This window comes from Benincasa hispida, chromosome 10 (assembly GCF_009727055.1).
Source record: "Benincasa hispida cultivar B227 chromosome 10, ASM972705v1, whole genome shotgun sequence".
Classification (NCBI taxonomy): Eukaryota; Viridiplantae; Streptophyta; class Magnoliopsida; order Cucurbitales; family Cucurbitaceae; genus Benincasa; species Benincasa hispida.
The window spans coordinates 2,967,450-2,978,106 of record NC_052358.1 but is presented as its reverse complement, the minus strand read 5'-3'; the positions used below and the strand labels follow the sequence as shown (position 1 = coordinate 2,978,106).

General features: G+C 35.0%; 1 protein-coding gene across 8 annotated transcripts; it reads left to right on the top strand.

Moving 5' to 3' along the window:
- Positions 1 to 1,616: 1,616 nt before the first annotated feature.
- Positions 1,617 to 6,987, top strand: LOC120088519 (protein UPSTREAM OF FLC). Of its 8 annotated transcripts, none has more exons than XM_039045895.1 (7): positions 1,617 to 2,061; positions 3,171 to 3,454; positions 3,559 to 3,628; positions 3,788 to 3,909; positions 4,146 to 4,962; positions 5,939 to 6,241; positions 6,347 to 6,987. In XM_039045895.1, exons 2-7 carry the CDS (start codon positions 3,265 to 3,267, stop codon positions 6,417 to 6,419), a joined length of 1,575 nt encoding a protein of 524 aa, XP_038901823.1. In that variant the 5' UTR covers positions 1,617 to 2,061; positions 3,171 to 3,264; the 3' UTR covers positions 6,420 to 6,987. The 8 variants fall into 8 exon arrangements, with proteins under 8 accessions (XP_038901823.1, XP_038901817.1, XP_038901819.1 ...); XM_039045889.1 differs by having other exon boundaries at positions 1,621 to 2,061; positions 4,086 to 4,962; XM_039045891.1 differs by lacking the exon at positions 1,617 to 2,061 and adding an exon at positions 2,221 to 2,715 and having other exon boundaries at positions 4,086 to 4,962.
- Positions 6,988 to 10,657: the final 3,670 nt, after the last annotated feature.

The following is a 10,657-nucleotide window of genomic DNA, read 5'->3' as shown; positions in this document are numbered from 1 at the left end:
CTTTTTTATTTTTATTTATAGTGAAAAATATGTAGATTTATATACAACATGACTAATTACTAAGATCTCCTAAAATTAAAATGCTAAATATCAAATATCTATGATATTGATTGTAAATTTTAAACAAAGATAAATATCATAATAATTTTTTTTAAAAAAATATTAAAAATTAACAAATTAATCAATATAAAGTAATCGAACTTTAAACAAAAGAGAAATATATATATAAAATTCAGGTTGGATTGGATCAACCCAATTTTTTTTAGCCAACTCACAACTCAACTCAATTCAATAAAAATAGAAAAATTAAACCCAACTCAATCCAAGAATAAAACTTTTAGATTGAATAGTCTAATTCGGATTGTCAGATTATTTGAACACCCCTAAATATGTGAGAGAAATTTCATTAACGCTTTACAAATAAAAAATCAATATCCATAAAAGAACACCTCGAATGTCAAATATTAGCTAGAAGCTATTGGATTCAGAAAAAGGATGTCTATCCTATTAATCATATCGATAAAATACATATTCAACTAGATTGTCCGCTTTAGGCCTCTAAAACCACAACTTTCCCATACAAGAAACAATTTTAAACTGAGACCGCTCATTCAAATTCCAGAATGGAGTAATGGGACATGTTAGTGTATTATTTTAAAACAATAACTATACAAAATTTGTAATTATAATTTTTTTTTCAGATATATTAATTATTAACCCTGGATGAAATATAGGAAAATAAATCAATATATTTATAAATATAGTAAAATTTCAAAACTCTATCGCAGTAGAAGGTGATATTTTACTATTATTTTTAAATATTTTCATTAATTTTATCATTTAAAATATTTTTTCTAAAATAAATATTTAGTTAACAATTATCATATAATTTCATAATCAATTGCCAACTAATTTTGTTGTTGAGCCTTCTTTTAGTTTGAAAGATCACAAAACTTGTTGGCTTTCATCATATGTTGTTTGGTCTTAATATTTTTTTTTTAAACACAAACATATCTGAATTATTATTATTATTTTTTTTTATAAAAAAATTCAATTTCTAACATTTTCTGTTTATCTACTCAATCAGCGAGCTATTTATTCAACGAATATGATAATGAAAATTTAAAATTTAATCAAATTTGGAATGACAACGAGTGTCTCATTCATTAAGCTATCGTCGATGGAGGGATTTTCAAATATTTGAAAGAAAGTGATGTATGAAATCTTAACTTAAAAAATACAAATTTTCGATCTCGTTTGTTAACCATTTTGTTTTTTGTTTTTACTTTTTGAGAATTAAACATATTTTTTTCTCATTTCTTACCATGATTTACATATTTCTAAGTATAATTATTGAATTGTTAGTCAAATTCAAAAAACAAAATAAGTTTTTAAAAATTACTGTTTTTAATTTTCAAAATTTAGCTCGATTTTTTGTACACGACCGATAAAAAATAAATAATAAAAAAAAATTCGTTGGTGAAAGTCATGTTTATTAATTTAACTTTCAAAAACTAAATATCACAGCAAAAATGGTTATGAAAGACTAAAGAGATCTTCATACTTAATTTGGAATACACCAGACATCCCAATAACAGCATAGGACCAGAGATTCCTATATGAACTTGTACTATACGAATTGCTATAAAATTTGTAATAACCATTATTTAGAGTTTTGATTCACCCACATGTGCGAAGAGAAAGGAGACATTCACAGACCTCTAAACCAAATGGCTCTGTAGAAAATTGAATTGAACAGAAGCAGAAAATTATGCAACAAACCACCACACGCGGCATTGAAATTTCAAAAGGGAGCACAAAGGGGTGACCCACGATTTTGAGAGTATTTAATGAGGCGAATCTACAAGAAGGTTGGTTCCTTGGAGGAAAGGGAGAGCAACCAAATTCAAGGCGATCCTGCCCCCTGCCGTATCCGCCATGTTGTTCATCGCCGTGCCTCTTTCCTGACAATTATTCCATTATGTCCAGCAACTGTATCGGGAAAGTTTTGCTAACAGAATCATTCAGTGACTTGACTTGGGACGCCGCTGCTCCATCTGGGTTCGTTGTTGTTCTTTCTTTCTTTTTCTTTTTCTTTTCGAGGAAGATAATGCTCTCCACCTGTTTGTAAAAAGTCCCCTTCATATTTCATGATTTTTTTTTTTTTTTTTTTTTTTTTTTTTGTGATTTTCGTGCAAAATGGGTGCTGTATAGTTTTTAAATCATTTGATTTGGTATTGCAAGCCTTTGAGATTTAAGTTTTTGGGTCTTTTACCCGTAATTCATTGGTTTCCCCTTCATACCCATATGATCATTTTTCTTTCAAGATTTAGAACAACTCATCATTTTCGTTTGGGATCCAGAGGTACAAACAAAACAAGTATATTTTAAAAGTGTACTTATGGTAATGGAGTTGAATTTTTTACACCGTCAACAGTCAACTCCTGTAATAGTTTTGACGGTGGTGGAGTGTGAACTATTTGTTTCAAGTTTAAATTTCTACCTGACAGTACCGTAGGCGTCAAGGAGAAGTCCAAAGCTACTGGGCACTTGTACAGAAAAAAGAATAATTTTTTGTATATACACATTATATTTTTTTTCCCAAGGCAATTGGGATTTAAGAAGAGGCAACTAGGCAAGCTAAGCCAGGGGATATGGCGTTCCACAGAATCAGCCAAAAAAGAGAAAAGGAACGTAAAAAAAAGAAGCAAAAAGGTAAGACCCCAGAAAATGAGGAGGAGGGGTAAGAGCTTCTGGTTTCTTTTCCGTCGTGTCCCTCTCAGTCCCATGTCACCACGTCTCTCTCTATCTGTAAAGTCGAAGTCATATATGATCCCAATTTTCCAATGTTTCTATTAACAAGCTGTCTCTGTACCATTGAGCAATAAACGCGGGCGAGCTTTCCTTCTTCTTCTTCTTCTTCTTCTACTACTACTACTACTACTACTACCGAGTCAATCTTACTCTCTGCATGTTCTCTTGGCATCAAAGATTCTTGTTTTTCTCCCTTATGATTGGCCTCTTTTCACTTTGGCTTCACTGTTGGAGTTTGTTCTTCCTCTGTTCTTAGATCTGGCAATTACATTTTCCAATTTGTTCTGCCATTTGCATTCTTAAAGGCCTCTTCTTCACGCATCTGAGGCTGACTGATCATGGCTTGTTTCATACAGGGTTTCTGCGATACTGTTCCTAAGGAAGCTAAAATCCTCAAATCTGCTCGGTTGGTAGCCGCTTTGACGAGGGATTGATGAATATCGAGGCACCATGGAGACGAGAATGAAGAAGTACAACCAATTGAGTCCTGAGAGGGCTAAGGTGTGGACGGAGAAATCGCCCAAATATCAACAGGTTCGGAAGGTGCCTGTGGTTTACTATCTATGCAGAAATAGGCAGCTGGAGCATCCTCATTTCATGGAAGTTCCACTCTCATCTCCTGAGGGACTGTACTTGAGAGGTATTTTCAAATCGAAATGTATAAGATTATGTTACCTCCTGTTGATAATAACCCCCTTCCCCTCTCCCAACGGATTGATATGCTTTAAAGTAGTTTTTTCCCAGATGTGATTAACAGGCTTAACGTTCTCAGAGGAAGAGGGATGGCTACCTTATACTCTTGGTCTTGTAAAAGGTAAATTATTTACAATCTTTACGTTTTTCTTATGCATCTCTTTGGATGATGATAAATGTTGGAGAGAAATAATCAGAAAACTCTCAGATGTTTCAGTTTTTGAATTGTTGAGATACAACATTATTCTTATAGTGCAATCTGTTGGCCCTAATTATGCAGAAGCTACAAGAATGGATTTGTTTGGCATGATCTCTGCGAAGATGACCTAATTCTTCCGGCTCATGGAAATGAGTATGTTCTCAAAGGCTCCGAGCTGTTTGAAGAGTCCACTTCTAGTAAAGGTTAGTAAAAAAAAATTGTGATATGAAGTTTTGAAGACATAATTGGTGGTTTAAATGCGCATCTGACATAACTTGAGAAACTAAACTGGGGAAGAAACTTATGGGTGATTATTTGGTTCTGTTTCTCGTGGCAAAGAAGTAATGAAAGAAATTGAAAGTTAGATATGTTCTCACAGACCCTTTCACCTCCATTGGCAATATGAATATTCAACCACTGAAGCAATTACCTGATCCAGCATCTTCCCAGAGTCAGGATGATTCTTCATCATCTTCAAGCATGAACGGAAAAGAAATGAAAACTTCTCACGAGGATGACCTCTCGTTGTCTGTCCTTCGACCTGGTTCATCAGGCATGTCTCCAGATTCTGGAGGTGGAAAGAGTTCATGGGGTGGTTGTCTTAGCTTGACAGAATACAAGGTGTACAAGACTGATGGCTTGTCTGATGCATCAACTCAGACTGAGGAAAATATTGGCAGACCTAAAACACGAGAAACTTGTACAAGGGGAGTTTCAACAGATGATGGGTCCCTAGAACCGGAATGTAGCCAGACTCCTAGCAATGTGACTTTAAATCAAAAGAAAAACTATGATGCTCCTCAGGATTCGGTTTCTCCACCCCAATTGTCTTCGAGTGCTTCCTCCTCAGGTGGGAAGACTGAAACGTTAGAGTCTCTTATCAGAGCCGATGCCAGTAAAATCAACAGTTTCAGGATTCTTGAAGAAGAAGAAATTCGGATGCCAACCAATGCAAGACTCAAGGCTACAAACGTGTTAATGCAACTTATCTCGTGTGGATCAATATCAGTCAAGGATCATAGTTTTGGACTCATTCCATCATACAAACCAAGGTTTTCTCACACCAAATTTCCCTCCCCATTATTCTCTACTACAGTGATGTTGGGAGAACTCAACTGTCTGTCTGAGAATCCTAGGATGATGGGCTTGAGGTTAGAAGACAAGGAATATTTCAGTGGTAGCTTGATTGAGACTAAAATGTTGCAAGGGGATGGGCTGACAACTCTAAAACGATCATCTTCATACAATGCTGACAGGTTCTTTTATGCTCATATACTTTACTAATGTTAAATGTACTAACATCCACGAATCAATTTATCATTTTTTATTGTCTTCAATTCGCATATACTTTGTGCCGTTCATGACTTATGGAGATAACGATGGTCAAGCTTGCTCAATTAAGGCAGTGACATAATTGAAGAAAAGGAACCCTTACAATGTTTTCAATGGACAGGAGACCAAATTGTTCAATGTCCATCACCTTTAACATGCTGAAGACCAGTCCTTGTTGTTTTGATTGATGGAACCCTTGATGCATGCCTGTGCTATTTTCTGTTGGTTTATTTTCTTTTTCCTGTAGCATAGGAAGTTAAGAAGTTATAAAGTTCCTATGCTACATTTATGTGTTGTATGAAGCAGCTTTATGAGAGACTATGCGGATTTGGCTGGCCCAGATTGGTGAACCAGCATTTCTGTCATGTTCTTTTACATTTTGAACTTGTGCATAATAGTGCTTATAGGGGGAAAGTCCTCGTGTCTTCTCACTGTTACTTGTTTTACCTTGTTTCTCATGTTAATGTAAGTAGATCCTTTGAAGCTTCACCTCTGTTTCTCATGTTATTGCTGCTTTAACCTACTTCTCTGCTCTGCCCATAAAATGAAAATTTGGGACTTATCTAATTGGCTTTGGTTGATCAAAGGACAAATGTGAAAATTACATGGAGGTACATAAAAATAACTTACCATTATTGCTAGCCACAATAGAATGTGAACCTTTCATATCTTTCAAATGTATGTTTGTACTTCATGTTTTGTGTGCATATGTCTGGCAGCAGCTAGATTTGGTTTCAATCATTATATTGTACGTATGTCGGTATTTACTTATTTTGTTTCATACAATACACATTAAAAGTTGTGTCTATTACTAGAGAGCTTTTGGGATATGTGTGGTTATTTCTTCATAATGCTTGCAGTTTCAGTTAGTTTATAACTAACAATAAGCTAATACTATAGGACATGTAAGCAATTGAATTCAACTGAAGACAAGGATCAGTCGACCTCTAGCCGCTCAAAGTGCATTCCACGGGCCATTAAAGCTTCACTAAGCAAGCAGCCACGAAACGACCCTATGAAATCTCCTACTTCTGATAGGCCAAGAACATCTTCTGATGGTGTCGATAGCTCTCAGAACATAAGCCCCGCTACCTCCAATGACAGTAGTAAAAGGATTACAGAGCCTTGCTCCGGAAGGAAACAGTCTAAGAGGCTAGATTCCTTTCGAGAAGAGGAAGAGGATGTGATTAAGATCGAAGAAAGTTGAGTGCCGATTTGCAATTTTCTTGATAGATTCTCAAGGTGGCACTATCTAGCCATTGTTCTAGTGAATCGTTGTTGACATTTAGTTCAATTCTCGTTTCACAGGCTTGCTTCAGGAGCTCGGGTTATAATCTGGTCGAAATCAACTTGTAATAGCACAGATGTTGGCTGTACTTAGAGCACACTATGAACAACCAATGGATGCCTCCTCTTTTGGCCAAGTTGAAAAGCTCGTTCCCGCCAAGATCCTACTTTTGATCAGATCTACTTCGAATTCAATTGATGTTGATAATTTGTTGGTGGGGCCTTGGTGATTCTGTATATCTCTCGAGTGTAAAAAGGAGAAAACCACCAGTCTTCAGCTAGAGGGGCGCGCAGTTTGGCTTTGGGACCAACTCAGAGATCTTTTGGGTTGGTTGGCTTTTGCTTGTCAGGTCAGCAAATATTAAATGATAAAATTGTAACTTTCCTTTAAACTACAGTTACCATCACTTCTTTTTATGATTCCTTCTTTAGCTTTAGAATAGTTCCTGCAGGCAGAATCTGTAACAAAAAAGCTAGGGAGGAGTGTCACCCCCTTTAATATTATTTATAATTATTTAGCTCTCTCTCTGGAAGGTTTCCCAACTTCAACAACATCATTTTTTCCCCCTTTAAAACAAGTCAACTCGATTAAGTAAAAATGCCTGTAAAAACATGGGTTTTTGCTACCTTCAAAGCAAGATGAGACGTGATTCTCCTCAAAAGCCTCATTTGGGTTATTTTAAGAGATGCCCTTTAAATGTTTTAGTAAATTTAATACATCTTTAACTAGAATGGAGAAGTCTGTTTCTTCCTAGAACAAAAGGAAACTTGGCTTCACGTGTGAGAAGCCTTGGAAAGCGTGGGGGGTTGGTTAGGTCTAAATTTAAGCTGAGAAGAAAGAGACTGAGTAGATTTTCAGCTCTGCCTGTCTGTATGTTTGTGAATTATGAAAGCTCTTCTTCTGCATTGAGTGGTGATAGTTGTAATAGGGCATCCTGTCCTTGCTGTATTTAAGGCTAAAGTCTAAAGGCAAAAAGACGCATTATTTGAACAGAGATTTAAATGCAGAATACTTAGGGCTCATACAAAGCAAAAGACAGCCATGTCAGGATAATGGAAACTGGGCAGACGGTAGAACTTTTTTTTAGCTAACACTATATTGTCGTACCGCACTCAAATACTTTTTGACTGTTAAAATTTCAAATCTTGTTGTAATTTGAGTTGATTTTCAGTTTAACTTTCCCAGTTTTATTATTATTATTATTATTTCTTTTGCTTCTCTGTCATTACATTTCCTTTTTTCTCGACAATAATGAAAAAGTTAGACAGAGAGAAGGAGAGAGTTTGAAAGAGAGATATTATTATTATTATTATAAATCTGTAGGGTAGACTGATAGACATAATAAATGTTTCACGGTACCAATTATAGTTTTCACTTTATTGTAATAAATGGAATTCAAAACTTTCCTTTATTTAATTGTCATCTCTTTACACGCATCTTGTCTTTTTCCTCCTCTCTAATTTTTGCTCAAAGAAATAGATCACCATGTGGCTATATATAAATCATGAGAACCATTTCTAAATTTACAAAGCCTATAAGGTGAAATCAAGAGAAGTAACGGTGTTTATTTCTAAAGTGAACAAATCATACTATTATAAAAATATGAAGATATACATCTATGCTAATATTGTATTTATAATCAATTTCTCTATGGGTTCCTTAGAGAATTGTTTAATACATTTTTTCCCTTACAAAACCCTTCATTGAGCTGATGAACAATGAGATGGGCGGATCGAAAAATGTTGCAATCTTTTATCAACTAATCTGCATGTAGAAGTTCACTGACCTTCTAACACGAATTTGTTAGACCCGATCCAATGACAAACCATTAACATTTTTCTTGTTAGGCCATTGTGCATCTAAAAAATGATTATTAATGTTTATTTAAGAAGGCAGAAAGAAAATATCACCTTTGGTTGGAGTTGTTATGTTTGGTTTTTCGGGTAAGCATGTAGGGATGGTGAGACAGAGACATGCCTCTTGAATTGGTTGAACAGTTATATGGTGCTTTCACTAAAAACCTAATAAGGAATTATTCTGTCTCTATCCATATCAACGTTATCTTTAATTCAACTTTTACCCAATCAATAATCATAGAACATGACAAAGTTGTCCAAGCACATGGTACTGTCGTCTTTGCTCCTTGCCACCTCCTGTCACTTTTCATCGAATTCAAAATCACTTTTAAACATGTCACTCATTCTAAGTCTATCTTCGAATTCAAAATCACTTTCAAACACGTCACTCATTCTAAGTCTATCTTGATTGTATAAAAACATATAATCAAATATTAAATAGATTTTGAATAAGGTTAAAATATCATTTTGGTCCAATTTTGGTATCTGTACTTTTAAATGTCCAATTTTGGTCATTGTACTTTCAATAAAGCTTAAAAGTGGTCCCTAGCTATTAAATTAGAATATAAAAATTGTAAGAACCAAATACCAAATCGTTGTTGTCGTGGAAAGAACCACTGCCTTAAAAGCAATTTTGGCACGACTTCAGTAATAAATTGCTTCTATCGATTACTCCCCAAGATTAACACAATGTCCAATCTCAGACGTGCACTCGCCAGAGAAAGAATTGGAATCAATGAAATATGCTTGAAAACAGAGAAGAATAGAAAATTTGGAGCGTATAAGAAGAAGAGGGATTTGGAAACGGCTAGGGCATTAACGGATGGAAAAATGGGCAAAATATTATTAATTAGATCCAATCATAATTGATCTAATTTAATGGAAACATTTTTGATAAAATAGTTAAAAAAAATTAAATGGAGAGGTAATAAAAAGGTACTCATTTTTTGTGTAAGTGCAATAGCGACAACACGCATGTGAGAAACTACGATACTTCCACCACTACCACACTTTAGAACTCTTTTATCATGCCTTGGTATTTATGCCCTCTTAGCATTCCTTAATTTTCCAATGTAGGACAACTAGTCCTTTTCCACTTGATTTTATTATGGGTCTTAGCCCAAAAGTCATTTTCAACATTCCTCCGCAAATGACCGGAACAACAAAATAGCAAGGAGGAAGGAAGAAAGAGGAAAACAAAAAATGTTTGAGAAACCTGCAAATGAGATAAGAAAAGGCTTAGCAGATGAGATCCAGTAATTGTTATGAATGTGGAGGAATGGGGCATCAATATGTAACGATTTAAATTGATGTATAGTGAAGTAGGGCAACAACTTAAGTAGAGAAAGTGAATTACCTCTTGAGCTTTCAATAACTGAAGTCGAGACCCCCACAATATGTTTACTCCTAAAATTTCATTGATTTCGCGATACAAGTGTACTATTTAAGGCCATGCACATTAAACCTCGAGTCATCGTCAAAGTTTTGGAAAGAGGCCCTTAAAACTCTTCATAGAAGGGGAGCACACCTTCACAATCACGTCAATTGCTTCATCAAGTCTGTTAGAGGTAGACCACTTAAAAACTAAGCTATGAAGACTTCATCTAATTCGTACCAGGATCAATTTCATCAAGTCTGTCAAAGACAAACCACTCAAATGCTGAGCTATGAAAAATTCACAACTGTCCATCAAGTCCAGACTAGGACCACCTAAAGAAAGGACAATAAAATTTAAAGATCTTAGTTTTATCCATCAAGTCCGAACTAGGACCACCAAAATAAAGGGCTATGGAGATTTCATGGGTTTGAGACCCATGTTCACTGAGGATTCTAAAATTATTTCCATTGTTAGGCCTTTGGTTAGAGAATCTGCCGATTTCTTCTTAGACCTCACATACTCCAAGGAAATAATTCCTCCTTTCAATAACTATTTCACACTTCCACGCCTGAGGTATATATGCCTTCTTTTGCTATTGTATGCACTATTTTTTACAATTTCTATGGCAGCTTGTGAATCATAAAATAAAGAGACTGGTACTGATATCCTCACAATGGTACATCTCTTACTAGACTTCTAAGCTACTCAACTTCTTGTCCTACTAATTATAAAGTAATAAATTTAGATTCCATGGTGGATCTAGCTATACACGTCTGTTTTGCAGACTTCCATGAAATAACTCCTCCTCCGAGTAAGAAAATATATCCTCTAGCTGAACTAACCTCATTGTTATTAGTCACCCAATTTTCATCACAATAACCTTCTAATACAACAAGAAATTTATTAAAATGCAAACAATAGTCTATTGTTCCCTTAAGATATCTTAATAAACGAAGTGCAACCCAATAATCTTTATCAGGATTATGTGTATATCTACTCAATCTACTTACATCATATGCAATATCAGGTCTTGTATAGCTCATTAGAAACATAACACTTCCTATAACCTTGGCATAATCAAATTGAGACACTATCTA

Excerpts from the sequence above, each read along its gene's own strand:
- LOC120088519 (XM_039045889.1), top strand. The coding sequence starts at position 3,265 with ATGGAGACGAGAATGAAGAAGTACAACCAATTGAGTCCTGAGAGGGCT. Across the intron at positions 3,455-3,558 it reads TGAGGGACTGTACTTGAGAG|ATGTGATTAACAGGCTTAAC; the intron begins GTATTTTCAAAT and ends GTTTTTTCCCAG. Across the intron at positions 6,242-6,346 it reads GTGATTAAGATCGAAGAAAG|GCTTGCTTCAGGAGCTCGGG; the intron begins TTGAGTGCCGAT and ends CTCGTTTCACAG.